At 32.0% G+C, this 18,565-nt stretch overlaps 2 protein-coding genes across 2 annotated transcripts; both read left to right on the top strand.

Annotated features, from left to right (window-relative positions):
- Window positions 1-2,653: 2,653 nt before the first annotated feature.
- Window positions 2,654-18,127, top strand: LOC127723985 (actin-like). The gene is made up of 7 exons (XM_052230693.1): window positions 2,654-2,797; window positions 3,151-3,390; window positions 3,720-3,858; window positions 4,218-4,517; window positions 4,943-5,062; window positions 5,873-5,977; window positions 17,920-18,127. The coding sequence occupies exons 1-7, from the start codon at window positions 2,660-2,662 to the stop codon at window positions 18,018-18,020; spliced, it is 1,143 nt and encodes a 380-aa protein (XP_052086653.1). The 5' UTR covers window positions 2,654-2,659; the 3' UTR covers window positions 18,021-18,127.
- LOC127723986 (uncharacterized) lies at window positions 11,496-15,575 on the top strand. Its single transcript, XM_052230694.1, has 5 exons — window positions 11,496-11,770; window positions 12,462-12,617; window positions 13,549-13,788; window positions 14,117-14,255; window positions 15,340-15,575. The coding sequence occupies exons 2-5, from the start codon at window positions 12,480-12,482 to the stop codon at window positions 15,426-15,428; spliced, it is 606 nt and encodes a 201-aa protein (XP_052086654.1). The 5' UTR covers window positions 11,496-11,770; window positions 12,462-12,479; the 3' UTR covers window positions 15,429-15,575.
- Window positions 18,128-18,565: the final 438 nt, after the last annotated feature.

The following is an 18,565-nucleotide window of genomic DNA, read 5'->3' as shown; positions in this document are numbered from 1 at the left end:
AAAGAGACAACAACCCGACCATAGAGCAGACAACAGCCGAAGGCCACCAATGCGTCTTCAATGCAGCGAGAAACTCCCGCACCAGGAGGCGTCCTTTAGCTGGCCCCTAAACAAATATGTATACTAGTTCAGTGATAATGGACGTCATACTAAACTCCAAAATATACACAAGAAACTAAAACCAAAAATGACACAAGATTAACAAAGTTAGTTATACAGTTATAATTAACTGTATATATTAGACCAAAGCGAAGATTTAGAATAGGAGGCTAGGAATGAGTCTGCTGGGTAGAGGCACTCGTGTGCGCCTCCCTCCTAAATCCCTTGAGCTCTAATCATAGATCAACTAATTATATATGATAAATGGTCGCTTAACGTCCAGTGGCAAATATTTGATGAATGTTCAGGACGAAAACGCAATTATACGGCATAATATGTTTTGGAGGTAATTTTTTTTTTCGTTTTATTATTTTTGGGACTGCAAATTTTTGAATTTAGGAAGTATTTATTTTTTATTTTATTTTATCTTTGTGTGAGTGGAAGCTAATGTATTTGCCTTGGTATTTTCTTATGTTAAATAATGCAAAGTTGTAATTTGTTTTGTGGGGTGGGGTTGAGCACAATCTTTTATTTTTAGGTTTCTATATTTAGGAAATGTAGATTTATATCCCCCTGGTGGGTATAACATATTTACATCCTTGGCTTTCAACTATGATTTTGAGCGTTCCTGACGATGGAAAATCCAGAAAAGGCTCTTCGAATACATGCATGAAAGTTATTTTCGTATAAAAACATATCATGATATATAATCATGTATAATTAGTAGTAAATCATATGTTTTTCATCTTTTCAGAGTTACATTGTAACATAGTTTCTAATGAATTTTACTAGTGTGTATTAGTTAATTTAATTCTTGAGTTCCATTATCTTTTTACGCAGTTTTTTTCTACACATAAATACGTTTAATATTCACGTTGAATTAGTTGTTGTCATGTTTACATTTACTCATAGTTACTCGGTTCTGAAGGAAATTTTCCAAATATGGGATAAGGATCTTCAATATCCGTAGTCTGGAAACTTTTACCCATATACAGAATGTAACAAATATCAATAAATAATGATTTACTGACTAACAGCTTTGTTTACATAACATACAATTTTTCCAATCAGAGTTAAAAATAAATTACAGGTAAGAAAAAATTGTGAATCAAAATTAATGGGACATAACTCCTGTTTAAAAATAGTTATGACTTTTCTTTGAATATAAGTAAATGTATATCCTTTTATGTCCAACAATAAGAACCTTTGCCCGTATATGGAAATAAGCAAAAACGGTAATCAGAACTAAGAGTAAGCATATTTTGGTATAAAATAAACAGTTCTTCAGTAGATTAGCATAAAAGAAAATCGAAGCATTCGTGTTGCTACAAATTAAGGAAATTTAAACATTAAGTAAGTACTATATTGGTTAAGTTTATCATAATTATGTTTCATAATCATATTAAAATGTTTGATTTTCTCCAATTAATGTTAATCAATCATTTTGAATTATTACTATATCTTTATTCTCAATAAACCATATACATAGATATAGAGAAGACAATTATGTACAAAAAGACAGAACAAACAAAACAATTGCTAAGACAATATCTGAAGTACATTTTAGCCAGGAGCACATATACCTGTGTTGATAATCTTTATAAATTTACACAGTTTAATCAATTCTGATTTGTTTTTTGAAGACATAATCTACTTGTATTTGACAATATTTGAATTTTTAAAATAATAATGTGACATACAATGTTTCCTGTTTTCATCGCCAATATCATTTTTATTACATAGAAGACAAAATCTATTGTTTCTAACTATATTATTCCATCTACCCTGTATAATAGGGAGCTTGTGATTTGTGGTCCTAAATCTACACAAATCAATAGACAGTTTGTTCCCAAGAATTGGAAAATAACCTTCTTTTTCAATTTTTTTTTAAGTTTGTAATTAAGTGCTTTTGGTGAGTATTCAAGCAAAGAATGCCAGACTTGTACAGACTGGTCTTAAAGTCTGAGTTTGATGAATGCAACTAATATAACCATTTGCAATTCATAAATGATTGCGTTTGCCACACATTTGGGATACCACATTCATTTAGAATAGTCTTTATTCTGTTTAACCATGAAACATTCACATTGTCATTAATAGACATGTGATAGCACAATTTATATAAAGTATATGATAGTTTTGTCTCTTTACCATAGTTTAATTTCCCCCAAAATGAAATCAATCTAGTTTTTATGTCCAAGTCTATAGGATATCTCCCAAGCTCCCCATAAATCATGTAAGAGGGTGTTGATGTTTTCAGACAATAATAATTTACAAAATTTTAGATGTACCCTTTCAATTATGTCATTATTTCCAACACCCCATACTTTACAACCGTACAGTAATATTGGTTTCACCATTTTATCAATTAAATCCAGCGGACTACATATAGAAAGTGGGGTTTGTACATTTTGTGCATGTATTAAACTACTTTAGCGTTCAAGTCAAATGAAGTTTATATTTACTTACTAATCAGTTTAAACATTTTGATTAAAACATGAAATATTTACTATAATATGACCAATGTATAAAAATTTTTTAATTAAAGAATACAAGAAAGATGCCTTTCAACGTAAATGATGAAGACATTGCTTCTGTTGTCATTGACAACGGATCCGGAATGGTTAAAGCAGGTTTTGCCGGAGATGATGCACCTAGAGCAGTTTTTCCCGCCATAACTGGTCGCCCTAGATATCAGGTAAAATGATTTATTTATTTCATAAAAATTGATTTAAAAATAAAACACAATTAAAAAAACAAAGATTTGTATTTTAATTAACGATCGTTTTAATCGATTAATATGTAGTTATAAATAAAATAAAACAGAGAGAAAATCAAATGTCTTGCATTTCTTTAGAAGATTGATTTATTCCTTTTGATAAATAATTATTTAAATAAATTCTATGAATTGCCATGTCATGTTATTTAAACCACAAGAGTATTTCTTTTAACGCATACTAGTATTTCATTATTACATATATCTGATATGTTGTAATTTAAAGAAAATAGACAAATACCTATAAAACATGTATATACTTTATTATTGTGCAGGGTGTTATGGTAGGGATGGGATCAAAAGACAGTTACGTTGGAGATGAAGCCCAGAGTAAACGTGGAATGTTAACATTAAAATATCCCATAGAACACGGAATAGTCACAAATTGGGACGATATGGAGAAAATATGGCATCATACATTTTATAATGAACTCAGAGTGGCTCCAGAGGAGCACCCTGTTATGTTGACAGAGGCACCTCTAAACCCTAAAGCTAACAGGGAACGTATGACTCAGGTATGAGAAATCATTTAGCATTTTTTTTTACATCAACCGTTTAAACAGTTAGCAATAAGGCCTTTTCATCTTTAAGAACCCTCGACTTCTTTTTAATTCTTTCAGAAAATGGATTATGTATTTTTTACCAAATTTGTTTATACCAACTTAAATATTTGAGGAAAACAGTCATTGTAATTTAAAATGATTACTTTATTTTCCCAATTGGATTATACAGGAAACTGTTGACAATATTCCGCATACAGCTGCAATGCATCTATATGTATGCAGAGAGAAATACTCAAATCTTAAAAGACAAGAATCATTTAAATAAACACAACTTTTTTCAGATTATGTTCGAAACGTTCAACAGTCCAGCTTTTTACGTTCAAATTCAGGCAGTGTTATCTCTATATGCCTCTGGAAGGACAACTGGAATAGTTCTAGATGCCGGTGACGGAGTATCACACGTTGTACCCATCTATGAAGGTATTAACAAGATTTTGTTTCAATCCGACACGATTACACCATTATGTTTATGTCTTCCTATCAATCGTTATTAATATATATGTATGTAATATTTGCCACTGGATATTTATCAAGCAATCATCCTCACGATTAACATAAGCATTTCGATGAAACCAATGCTGTAAAGCACTGTATCTAAAGGAAATAGTGTACTTTATCACTGAATTAGGAAATGCAATACTAGAGACTAAGAATAAAATGTACTTTTTGAAAGGAGCTCGAGACTATATGCTTATGTCAAAGAAATGCCCATTAAAGATGAATATGAAAAAAATGAAAATGGATTGATTAACAAACTATTTGAATTTATATGTTTTCAGGATATGCACTACCACATGCCATTAAACGTCTTGATCTCGCAGGAAGAGATCTAACAGCATATTTACAACGTATCCTCCACGAGAGAGGTTATAACTTTGTCACAACAGCTGAGAACGAAATTGTCCGAGACATTAAGGAAAAGATGTGTTATACGGCACTAGATTTCGAACAGGAACTTGATACCTCTTCCAAATCATCCAATTTAGAGAAATCCTATGAATTACCGGATGGAGCTGTGATTACCGTTGGTAACGAGCGTTTTCGGTGTCCAGAAGTAATGTTTCAGCCATCTTTTATCGGTAAGAAATGAATTGTAATTCACAAAAATTCCTTGGAATATACATGCATGTATCATCAACATAATAGTCATATATTGAATGCAATGACACCTTCAGTCTCTTGCACAAGTAAATTGTACTTTAAAAAGTGTTTTTCAAAAACATTTCTCGTACATCTTACTCCACACAAATATTCAAACAGCCTTGTGTATCAAGATTCGCCTGCTGTAATAGTTATCTATATACTGACATCGATAAAGATGATAATGAAGGTTAAATTGAAACTATTTTTTCCCTCCATTGGCATTGATCACATTGTAATCTACTACTGTTCGTCTAGTTTAAATAGTGAATGTTAACCTTTGGTATCAGAAGCAACAATTCGTTGTTTCTTTCTCTTTCATCATTCACTGTTTCAATTTATCACAATTAATTATATTTTGTAGGTATGGAATCTTGTGGTGTCCATGAAATGGTCCATAACTCTATAATGATGTCGGACATGGATATCAGACGAGATTTGTACAACAATATCGTTCTATCAGGAGGGTCGACAATGTTTCCTGGTAAGTTATTTTGTTAAAGTCAGGAGGTTCTGCAATGTTTCCTAGTAAGTTATTTGTCAAAAGTACGTTGCTTATCATGCTCGCAAATCTTTTGATATTTTTGGCTTCCCAAATGTTAAGTCTCCAGCGTACCGGATTAAGTTCGAAAAAAAATATTGTTAAATTGTTTGACTCGGGGAATGATCATACTTTCCATTCCTTTAATAGGCAATGCTAAATGTATGTTTTTATAATAAAAAATGTTAATCAAGGGAATACTTATTGAGACAGCAACCCTACAACGTAAAATAACAAACAGACACCAAGAGGTCAACACAGGGTTGACAATAACTAACTATGCCAAGCTCTCATTCCCTCTGAAACTGAACTAGTGTTGTGAATATAATCCAGAGAGACGTTCAAAGATCTTGCATTACAGCTGTTATCCTAATGCTAGCAAATTAAAGGTTTGATTTGATTAAACAAAGCAAGCAAGCAAACCAAACCTTTAACTTGCTGGCATTAGGATAACAGCTGTAATCACAAATGCCCCACAGTACAAACATTAAGATGTAACTTACGACAACCACTGACGAAGTTCCTGGCTTTAAAAGTCACATAAACATGTTGAGGGTTTAAACTATGTTTTAGTTTAAATCAAATTTATACATTTTCATTAGTGAAAGAAACAAACATAACATTCTCAAAGAACGAAAAATAAAAATCCGATTAGAGCAAGCACTCAACTCGATTTACAGTTATAATATATTTTACTTGACATGAAATGATATTTTGTTTAAGATGTTCAATATCTATTTTCTTATTTGTCAGGTATTGCTGATCGTATGAAGAAGGAACTTGACGCCATAGTTCCTAGTTCTATGAAAACAAAAGTTATCGCACCACCAGAAAGAAAGTATTCAGTGTGGATTGGAGGTTCTATACTTGGTTCATTATCTTCATTCCAACAGATGTGGATATCGAAGACGGAGTACGATGAATGTGGACCAAGTATTGTGCACCGAAAATGCTTTTAAATCAAATTACAAAACCTTAACTGATCTTTTTTTCATGGACAACTAAGTTGGCATGTTATCCTTGTCTTTCATTTTATTTAAAATTTCATTCAAACTATCTGTCACATAATTAGTATATAGTTAGTGAACTGCAAATGCATCTCTATGCATTAATCATATTGCCATTATCTGAATGTATATATATTTTGTTCTCGAATATTTAGACAACAAATATTTCGAAACTAAACATGTTTTGAAAATTATAACAGTGCGTATGTAGTAATATGTTATCATATCATATCATATCATGAATAATACTATAATTGTATTTTATCATATATTTGTTTATTGTAACCGAAAATCTGAACTGTATATTCATGTAAATTAAACTATTCACTAATGTTAAGTTTTGGAAATAAATTATATCAAAGATTTTCTGAATATTGATCAATTACTTTTGTAGACAAACCCACATACGCGCGTGAAACAAATTTGAGATTATATCAAACTGGGAGATATAAGAATTGGAGCGGGAAGCCCGGGTTCGGGCCCCAATTATGGAGCTACATATATGATTATTGAATAAATTTTGTTTTAGCAGTCCCTCTCCTAACGCTGTCTTTTAACCCCCCTTTTTTAAATCTCGGGCCTGCTTCTGTGTATTTAATGAGATGTATATTTTATTTGAAAATAAGGGTCTATAAATAATGAAAAGTAATGTATTAATTTTTCCGATTTACTTTCTCCAATAAATTGTTGCAGACCTCTATATAAAAATAAGAAAATATGGTGTGATTACCAATGAGACAACTCTCCACCAGAGACCTAATTACATAGACGTTAACAACTCTCTTCATTTAATCTTCCTCTGTACATATTCTTAAAAGGAAAAAAAGGCACTTAATCTATACTTAAAATAACTTCAACTTTCACTTTACCCTTTGAAACTCGCTCAATTTTGTGTTTATCTAACATTAAGCCAAAAACGTTTGTTGCATTTTCTAAATTTACCACTTTTTATAATAAAAACCTGGACAAAACAGTTATGTGTGGTGTTAGTACTTTATTATTCTGTTTTAAAATTTGAAGCCAAATAGTATCATGACCAACTTCCAACGGAACTTGTTTATGTTATCCATGCCCACCGTCACATTATTCCAAATTTATGAAATTTTGGAAGTCTTTTCGAATAATTCTCTAGAAAATATTTCAATGGGTTTCAAAATTAATATTGTAAATATACACACTGCAGTTATTCATAGATAATTTAAAAAAATATATTGTACCCTTACATCCAATCCCAAATCTCAAAGAATGAAAATGTTTAGGAATTGTGCGTTTAATAAAGTCTGAAGTATTATAAAAGCTCCTTCAAAAAAAAAACATACATGACTATGAAACAATCAATGATTTACATAATATTTTATTCACAATAATTGTATAACAATGTCATTAACCGTTAGCACTCGGATCTATTGTATATTTAAAAATGTCATCAATAGCGAGCTCACCAGAATCTTTTATAATAAAGCCACCCTTCTTGAACACTTATATCAATTGTATAACAATTTCACCAATCTCGGGCACAATGATCTATTGTAACAATAACAACGCCACCAATCTCGAGCACCAGGATCTATTTTAACAGCCACAAATCTCGAGCAACAGGATCTTTTTTAACATAATGATTGTAATCGGGAAATTGACTGTATATGTTTACTATCAGTGTCACCGTGTAAAAGGCCAGATGCGGGGTGTTGGCTAAATTTTGACATTATTGCAATCGAACACCAGGATCGATGCTACCATCAGTAACAATGCTACCATTATGCTACCATTATTGCAATCGAACACCAGGATCTATTGCAATAATGCCACTAATCTCGAGCACCAGGATCTATCGTAACAATGCTACCAATTTCGAGCACGAGGATCTATTGTAACAATGCCACCAATATCGAGCACCAGGATCTATTGTAGCAATGCAACAAATCTCGATCAGGATCTATTAATGTAATAATGCCACAAATCTCGAGCACCAGGATCTGTTGTAACAATGGTACAAATCTCGAGCACCAGGATCTATTGTAACAATGCCACCAATTTTGAGCACCATGTCTATTGTAACTATGCCACCAATCTCGAGCGCCAGGATCTACTGTATCCATGCCACCAACCCCGAGCACTCTAATCTATAATTGTAACAATACCACAAATCTCGATGGTGGGTTCAATTGTAATTGTTAATTTATAATTATCATCTGATCATTTAGAAGAAGATATTAAAGAAATTAAAATCATCACATATCTTAAAATATGGCAACCAGGATCTTTTGTAACAATGCTACCAATTTCGAACACCAGGATCTATTGCAATAATGCCACTAATCTCGAGCACCAGGATCTTTTGTAACAATGCTACCAATTTCGAGCACGAGGATCTATTGTAACAATGCCACCAATATCGAGCACCAGGATCTATTGTAGCAATGCAACAAATCTCGATCAGGATCTATTAATGTAATAATGCCACAAATCTCGAGCACCAGGATCTGTTGTAACAATGGTACAAATCTCGAGCACCAGGATCTATTGTAACAATGCCACCAATTTTGAGCACCATGTCTATTGTAACTATGCCACAAATCTCGAGCACCTTTAACATTTTCACCAATCTCGAGCACCATGTTCTATTGAAACAACCCGACAAATCACAAGCACCACGATCAATTGTAACTGTCACAAATCTGAATGAAATTTTCCAAATACTGGGTAGATACATGTATCTGCAATATCCTTAGGATGTCTTATCATTTTATTTTTCAACTGATCGGGCTCGCGGAGCTTACATTTTAATTTGCATAATATTCAAGTAATTACAAATATAAATTCGTATTGCATACAATTTTACAAATCGTAGGTCTAGGTTAGTCTATGAAATTTAGCGCGAGGGGCTTGCCCCGAGCACTTAATTTCATAGTATATACCTTTTCATAGACTATCCAATTTAGCACATATTTACAACTCGAGTAATCTTTTAATTGGTCTATTGATAGTTTATTTTGTATGACTTCTTGTATCACAGGTGTTTGTAAAACGGAGCTCATGATCATTAACGAAGTTTTATGTTTTGTAAACCTATTCACTAGTATCATTGTAAGATATATGATTTCAAAAGGCCCTTGACTCCAGAATGAAAATATGGTAGCTGCTGGTGTAAGTAACTATGTATATTGATATAAAGCGGTGTTTTACTATATATGTACTTCTTTACATGGTAAGATGAAAAAATAGATTGACCAAAATAGGCAATAATTAAATTGCAGTGGAAGCTTTACATGTTTTGAAAACATTTTTCAATTTCACAGTAAAACTAAAGCTATAATAAATTTGAAACATATAGACAGTTTGTCCTTATAGATAGTATAACGGATAGGCATTACAAAGCAACTACCAATATATCAAAGATTAAAGGTTGGTTTTTTTGGTTGTTGTTTTTTTTTAAGTAAAAACTAAAAGATTTTTCAGAATATGTATATATGTATATACATGTATATAGGTGGCACGTTTCCCTCAGACATTATCACGTTTTTTAATTCCTGAATATGCATGAAATATTTGCCACTGGACATTAAGCAACCAATTATCAATAAATCAATTCATGACGAAATAGATCAATTTCCCCAAGAAAGTTAAAAAAAAAAATCATCACCAAGTTGCCCTAATTTCCCTTCACAATGTTTCATAGTACCCATTTTTTTGTGTGCAAAGTAATTAATTGCATTGATGATGAATTATCACGATTTTAAGATAGCGTTGTACTCTAATCAAGGTATAAAGAACCATATTTGTAACTCTTAATTTAAATGAAAAAAAACTTGCAATTGTCAAAAACATTTTTTAGATCCAAAGATTTTAATAGCAGGATATATAAACATCAATATGAAAACTAATTACAAACTATTTAATTTAATTTGGAACACAGCGTTTTATTTCAAAATAGCCAGTGGCAATTTTTGTTTTAATATCTCGATTACGATACAATGAAATCTTACCCTTGTGGTCATTCATGCGTAGTTACTTAGTACACGGAAAAAGTATGCACTATGAAAATTAGAAGGCAAACTCAAGCAATTTGATTGGACGAGAAGTATTAAGTAGGTGCTTAGTCTAGGTTAGTCTATAAAAAGGTATATACTATGAAATTTAGAGCGAGGGGCTTGCCCCGAGCTCTTAATTTCATAGTATATACCTTTTCATAGACTATCCAATTTAGCACATATTTACAACTCGAGTAATCTTTTAATTGGTCTATTGATAGTTTATTTTGGCTGACTACTTGTATCACAGGTGTTTGTAAAACGGAGCTCATTAACGAAGTTTTGTAAATCTACTCACTAGTATCATTGTAAAATATGTGATTTCAAAAGGCCCTTGACTCCAGAATGAAAAGATGGTAGCTGCTGGTGTAAGTATGTATATTGATATAAAGCGGTGTTTTACTATGCATGTACTTCTTACATGGTAAGATGACTAAATAAATTGACCAAAAGAAGGCAATAATTAAATTGCAGTGGAAGCTTTACATGTTTTGAAAACATTTTTAATTTCACAGTAAAACTAAAGCTATAATAAATTTGAAACATATAGATAGTTTGTCCCCATAGATATAGTCTAGCAGATAGGCATTAAAAAGCAACTACCAATAGATCAGAGATTATAGGTTTTGTGTTTTTTTTTGTGTTGTTTTTTTTATTATTTCAAAGTAAAAACTAAAAGATTTATCAGAATATGTTTATATATATATATATATAATTGGCACATTATCTTCAGACATAATCACAGTTTTTCAATTCATGACATCGTCCTGAACATGCATGAAATATTTGCCACTGGAAATTAAGCAACCGATAATCAATAAATCAATCAATTCATGACGAAATAGATCACCTTCCTTAAGAAAGTTTAAAAAATTATCTCCAAGTTGCTTTAATTTCCCCTTCACAAGGTTTCATAGTACACACTTTTTGCGTACAAAGTAATTGCATGGATGATACATTATCATAATTTTAAGATATCGTTGTACTCTAATCAAGGTATAAAGAACCATATGTATTACCCTTTATTTAAATGAAAGAAATTTGCAATTGTCAAAAACATTTTTTAGATCCAAAGATTTTAATAGGAGGATATTTAAAAATCAACGTGAAAACTAATTACAAACTATTTAATCTAATTTGGAACACAGCATTTTATTTCAAAATAGCCAGTGGCAATTTTTGTTTTAAATATCTTGATTACGATACAATGAAATCTTACCCTTGTGGTCATTCATGCGTAGTTACTTAGTACACGGGAAAAGTATGTACTATGAAAATTAGAAGGCAAATATAAGCAATTTGATTGGACGAGAAGTTGTAAGTATGTGCTAAATAAAAATAGATTACAGGTAAGAAGAAATTGTCAATCAAAACAAATGGGACATAACTCCAGTTTAAAAATAGGTATTACCTTCAAAATAAGGAAATACTTATGTCCAACAAGACAGTCCATTTGACCTTATATGGAAAATGTAGCGATGATGGTAGTCAGAACTCAGAGTAAGCAATGCATGTTTGCTATCATTAATTCCGAGTAGACTAGCTAGTACTGGCATAACTCTAAAAGGAGAATCAAAGCCTTTGTGATGCATATACGAGGACACAAATATATAGTAAGCAATAACTACTTAATACGTTTATTATACTTCATAATTAAATTAAAATATAATTTGATTTCTCCCACATAATTTCAATCATTTGATGTTTCTATTAAAAACTTCTTTAGCTTTGAATTGAAAAGAAATTATTTACCTAGTAATGGCCTGTTATACATGTGTAGTTTAGAAATTATACATTTTTTGTTTACCAAACAAAACAACATGGCAAACTTGGTGAGTAAGCAAGTCGAGTTCTAGTAAGAGTAAAAGAAAAGAGTGCTGAAAAAATAATTGAAAGATGAATTTATTGAATTTATTTCGATCAGTGGTTCAACTTTGCTTATTGTGTGTTTTTTGTTGTGCATGTACTGATTTTGTGTCATGGATGGATACCCCATATCCTTTGTTTTTCTATTCTATTATCTTTGACCATTCTACACAAATGTTTAATAATTCTACATTCGATCGAGTCCTCACTATGAAGTTCTTAAAGGAGCTTTCTGGAGAAAGGGAAGTATGACCCGAACGATAACGGTGTTTGGAGTTTGCGAATACACAGTGAAAGTGCAATGTAGTCATTCTTATTGGAGCCAGTTTTCTTTTTGTAAACATATTTGAACTACTTCTTTTTCTTTGGCCAAGTTTTGGATGAAAAATTTTGATAGTGACAACAGACCAATGTTTATTATATTTGTAGTTTTTGTAGTTTTGAAATTAAAAAAGTATGCCTTTCCATGAAATTGACGAAGACATTCCTGCAGTTGTCATTGACAACGGATCCGGAATGGTTAAAGCAGGTTTTTCGGGAGATGATGCACCTAAAGTAGTTTTTCCCGCCATAACTGGTCGCCCTAAATATCAGGTTAGATGGATATTTTATGAATATTTATTTCTTAACTTTGTTTTAGAAAAAAGATTTGTAATAACATTAACTTTACCAATTTTACTGCACAACCTGCGCATTCGACAATAAATGTCTATACGGTGATGACAGAGGCCGAAATAATAGAAAATCTAAAACTTCTTCAAAACTCGAAAAGCTGATAAAACCAAAACAAAAAGGACGAAATTTATAGCAAAGAGAAGGACAAGGAATCAGAGTCTTGCTTCAGGGAGACATATTCTATGATTTAAAATGATTTCAAAAGTTTTATAACAGCAAATATTGATAATACAATATCCGTATGTTCATGCAAGTACCTAATCACTCAGTCTGGCTGCTGTGCTGGTGAATTTGATTACCATTTGTTTATTATTTTAGATAAATTATACAGAGAAAATCAATTTACTTGCTCCAAGGATTTATATATAGTATGTCTTACCATATAAATCCTTGCTTATACAAATAAGGAAATGCGTATGGTATGATTTCCAATGATACAACTATCCACCAAAGTTCAATTGAAGTGGATGTAAGCAATTATTGTCAACCGCACGGCCTTCAACAATGAGAAAACCCATACCCTATAAAATGCCCCCAACATGAAAAATATGAAACAATTCAATTGAGAAAACTAACGGCCTAATTTATAACAAAAAAATGTACGAAAAAACAAATATGACAGACATGAATCAACGACAACCACTGAACTACAGGCCCCTAACTTAGGACAGGCACATATAGAATGTGGCTCTTATTAAAAAAAAAATATGACTTTTATTAGATGGCCGGAGTATTTATGCTATCACATCTTTCTTAAGAACATATCCGATACGTTGTGAAGAAATTTTCGAAAGAATCCGAAATAAAATATACAAATACCTGCTAAAATATTTTTTTTCTTTTTTTGCAGGGTGTCATGTTAGGAATAGCAAAAAAAGATAATTACGTTGGAGATGAAGCCAAGATAAAACGTGGAATGTTAACTTTAAGTTATCCTATAGAACATGGAATTGTTACAAATTGGGACGACATGGAGACAATATGGCATCATACATTTTATAATGAACTTAGAGTGGATCCAGAGGAACACCCTGTTATGATGACAGATGCACCTCTTAATCCCAAAGCTAACAGGGAACGTATGATTCAGGTTTGAGAAATCATTCAGCTTTTGTTTCAACTTTAGCTTTTCAACCAATCTGAAATGAATTAGATTATATTATAAATTACATTATTTTCTGTTTTAATACTGGCTTCTTTTTTATCCTAACAGACAATAGGATTATGTAGTACATATCACATTTCTTTATACAAGAAACGGTCGCGAAATACTCCGCATACAATCCTACATACATGTAATAACTATATGCTAAACAATTCTATTGGGTACTAGTATTCGGCGAGAGTTCTCAAATTATGAAAACACTATACGCAAATGTAAGTTTCATTCAGATTAGTTTATGCAAACTTTTTTTCAGAGTATGTTCGAAACGTTCAACAGTCCTGCTTTTTTCGTCCAAATTCAGGCAGTTTTAACCCAAATTGCCTCTGGAACGACAACTGGAATAGTTATCGATGTCGGTGATGGAGTATCACATGTTGTACCTATGTGGACAGGTAATTGAAAGATTTTATTTCTATCCGACATGGAACCATATAAAAACAATAACATGTATTTATATGTCTTCCTAATAAACGTACTTAATATATATAAATAAGAAGATGTGGTATGAGTGCCAATGAAACAACTATCCATCCAAGTCACAATATGCATGAAATATTTGCCATTGAATGTTTGACAAACAATATTCAAACGATCAACTTTCTGTTTAGCATAAGCATTTTAATAAAAATGGTGCTTTAAAAAGGACTTTATGTGAAGGATACAGACTACTTAATCACTGTATGTATTAGGAAATTCAAAAATAGATTTATTTCGCGTTTTAAAAAGGAAAATATATGCTAATGTCAAAATTAAAAATAATGCTGATTTATGGGGAATCAGATACGATTTAGAAAAAAAATAAATACTAGTACATGTATGACTCTTAATTTTGTTTCAAACATTAATAAAGGCGTAATTGTGAAATACTATTTCGCTATTAGCAGTCAGTTTGGTTCAATTTTGTCGAAATAAGCTCAAAAGCATCACTAATGTATTACTGGCTTGCAAGTCAATAGTTCAACTTATTTAAATCCGTATTCATTTGACCTTCACTTTAACCCTTAGCTGGAGATGGGATATGCATGTTCAGTTTAAAAAGAAAAGAATTTCAACATTCGAAAGTGAAACTAGGAGTCACCGGGAAGATCCATTTCTTTGACTGATTCTGTACACAAAAAAAACCCAACTTTTTTATACAAGTAAAACAATGATTATATTATAAACATTTTAAATATGTTTTCAATCAATGACATGAATTCAAACAGAACTAGAACAATCGTCCTTATACGATTGTACGTGCTTGTTTGTGTATTTATGTTTATATGTATGTTCATATCTAATCGTACGTTCACCGACAGCCTTCGGAGGTCATCTCGATGGTTAATTAGATGGTATCTAGTCTAAAATACACACTAAATTCTGATCTACTATAGCAACTTCCTGTATTGTATATTATGTCTTTGGTACTTTTTTTAATTTGATTATACGAAATTGAAATGGATACATTAACTATCATTAAATTTTACATTTATTTAGGACATGTACTATCACAAGCCATCAAACGTCTTGGCAGGACGAGATTTAACCGCTTATTTACAACGTATCCTCCACGAGAGAGGTTATAACTTTGTCACAACAGCTGATAATGAAATTGTCAGGGACATTAAGGAAAAGCTTTGTTTTACGGCTCTTAATTTCGAACAGGAACTTGAAGCATCAGCCAAATCATCCTATTTAGAGAAATCCTATGAATTACCGGATGGGACTATGATTAGCGTTGGTAACGAGCGTTTCCGGTGTCCAGAATTAATGTTTAAGCCATCATTTATCGGTAAGAATCACAAAATTCCTTTCGTTATAATCACATTGAATTTCGTATATTGTAATAAAAATACCTATGGCAGCGACGGTTATACAGGCTAACACCATAATATATATATGTAATTCGTCTCAAATTTAGCCCAACAATCATAGATCTTCAAATTTTCGTTAGCAATTTCTTTTTTTACATGTATGTTGCCTTCATTTGTCTGTATTACATGCTTCCGCAAGTAGGTATAATAACCACTCGACCCCGTCCAAAAGAAAGAAAGATATCTTTCGTCAAAGTTTTCACGGTTCCTATTGAAGGGATCGATCATTTTTAGTTGTAGCGAGTATGCATTTTATACATCGACCGTGTATCAACTTCCTATTTGTCGATAGTTCGAAATTTTACTACACTCATTGTACAAGGAAAATTTTCGTCAAAATTTTCTTAGCTCTTATTAAAGGGAATGATTTGATTCTTGGTCTGCAGCTTGATGATGCTGAGTTGTAGCGAGTAAGCATTTATTTACATCGGCCGTGTAGCTACTTCCTGCTTGTCGATAGACCAAAATTTTACAACACTCATTGTACAAGGAAAATTTTCGTCATAGTTTTCTTTTTTCAGCGAAAAGGGAGGGTTAGCATGCTCCAGTATACATGGTACTTTTACCCATTGCACACAGCGACGCAGGTCCAAAGCCGACATTGGTCTCGTTTACACGGAAATAAGTACTAAGTGAATTGATAATTACTTGCATGTTTCCTTATAGTGAATTTCAACCTTTTAATACCATGAATGGAAAATTCCATGTTTCTTTCTCTTATATCGCTCACCATTTCAATTTTTCATAATTAATCATATTTTATAGATATGGAATCTTGTGGTGTCCATGAAATGGTTTATTATAGCTCTATAATGATGTCTGAAATTGACAACAGAAGAGATTTCTACAACAACATCGTCCTGTCCGGAGGGTCTACAATGTTTCCTGGTAAGTCATTTTGTTTTGTCAAGATTATTATTATTAGGATGAAATTTGAAAAAAATGGCAGGACAGGAGTTTTGAGTAAAAAAATAGGCAAGATGAGACTCTTTGCAAAAAAAAAAAAGGCAGGATGACAATTTATGTAAAAAAAAGTCAGGGTAAACTAAACAAAAAAACAAAAGGCAGGACCGAATAGAGTGAAAAATAAAAAGGCAGGACAGAGATTACAACTAATAAAAATGCAGGACAACATTTTTCATCCTAGCCCTCACCCACCATTAAAATCAAATGGCAGCTCCCTTACGTGTATGGGAGACTGCGGAGACTGTTATTCAAATGACAGGAAATTTTCTATTCCATGAATCAACTATAATACAATGTAGATTGAATTATGAAAATTATGAAAAAAGTGTAGGATCTACTTCGAAAGACGTATTTACACTTGTATGCAAATTTGTCCGCCATTACTTAAAATCACACAAGTTCCCATAAAATTTGACATCACAAATAATTGATTGTTACTTGACGTCAGAAGGTTATTCGGAGATAGATCTAAGGTTATTTGGAGACAAAATTCAGCTAAATACCAAAAGTGTAAATACGTTTATAGGACTATTTACAACCAAAGTACATACAAAAACAAAAAGATACGTAGAGGTCAACATATACATGTAGGGTTTTCGTTTACATGATATGTCAATCTCTAATATTACAATAAGAAGATATGGTATGATTACCAATGAGACCATAATAGGACTAAGGAGTTAAGAACTGTAAGTCACCGTACGGCCTTTAACATTGAGCAAAACTCATACGGCTTAACAAGCTATCAAGGGCCCCAAAATGACAAATGTAAAACAGTTCAAACAAAAGACCTTACGGCTAAATTGAGTTGAAACAAGACGAGTGTTGTGAATACTTATACAATTAAGAGAGACGACCAAAAATCTGCAATTTAATCCGAAATTTTCTAGTTTGGAAAAATATTAAACATTTTAAAAGATATTATTTAAGTATGAAATTCTCGACTTAAAACGACATATTAACATGTGGAGGGATTAATCTCTGTTTGTTCTGCATTACTCAAACTTCGACATTTTCAATGTTTACTACTGTAATACAAAATCTGCATAAAAAAAATAAATACAAATCAGTTTAGAGAAAACACTTTACACGCGTATATACGATGTTCAGTATCTACATTATATGATTTCAGGTTTTGTAGATCGTATGAGGAAGGAACTGGATGCCATAGTTCCAAGTACTGTGAAAACAAAAGTTATTGCACTACCAGAAAGAAAGTATTCCGTGTGGATTGTAGGTTCCATACTTGGTTCATTATCATCATTCCAACAAATGTGGATATCGAAGACGGAGTATGATGAATGTGGACCAAGTATCGTGCACCGGAAATGCTTTTAAATCATATTGCATGTTTTAATGACAATCAATTCGACATTCAATCCTTGTCTTTCATAATACTTGTAATATTTAATTGCAAATTATCTTATTTAAAGTGTGCACATTTATTTATCATATGTCATAATTTTTTGAATAAGTCATTTTCTTAATTTATAGACATTGCCATTTGCCATTTGCGTTTATAATAATGATAATTTTGTCATAGTATCATGGATAATAATTAATCCTGCAATCGACCTTTCTACTATACTAATACAGGTGCACAGATAACACGAAGTGATATACGTATACTAGACGTGTACAGTCTCCTGGTATCCTGCTTCTGTTGCGAGCGAACGGTTATGTCAAACTACTGTTCACGACACAGTTCAATTTGGGGTCCTCATTGCGGTCCGCGTTTAAGTCATGTCGATTTCTTTCAAAAACAAATTCAACGATTGGGATGGAAAAAAAATGTACAAATTTAATTGCAGAATAAAGACAATAACTGTTTAGTGCCTTTAGATATCAGCTGTATTTGTACGCGGCTTGAAACAGGAGTAATA

This window comes from Mytilus californianus, unplaced genomic scaffold (genome assembly GCF_021869535.1).
Source record: "Mytilus californianus isolate M0D057914Y unplaced genomic scaffold, xbMytCali1.0.p SCAF_14, whole genome shotgun sequence".
In the NCBI taxonomy this organism is placed as follows: Eukaryota; Metazoa; Mollusca; class Bivalvia; order Mytilida; family Mytilidae; genus Mytilus; species Mytilus californianus.
This window is presented reverse-complemented; position numbering and strand designations above follow the sequence as displayed.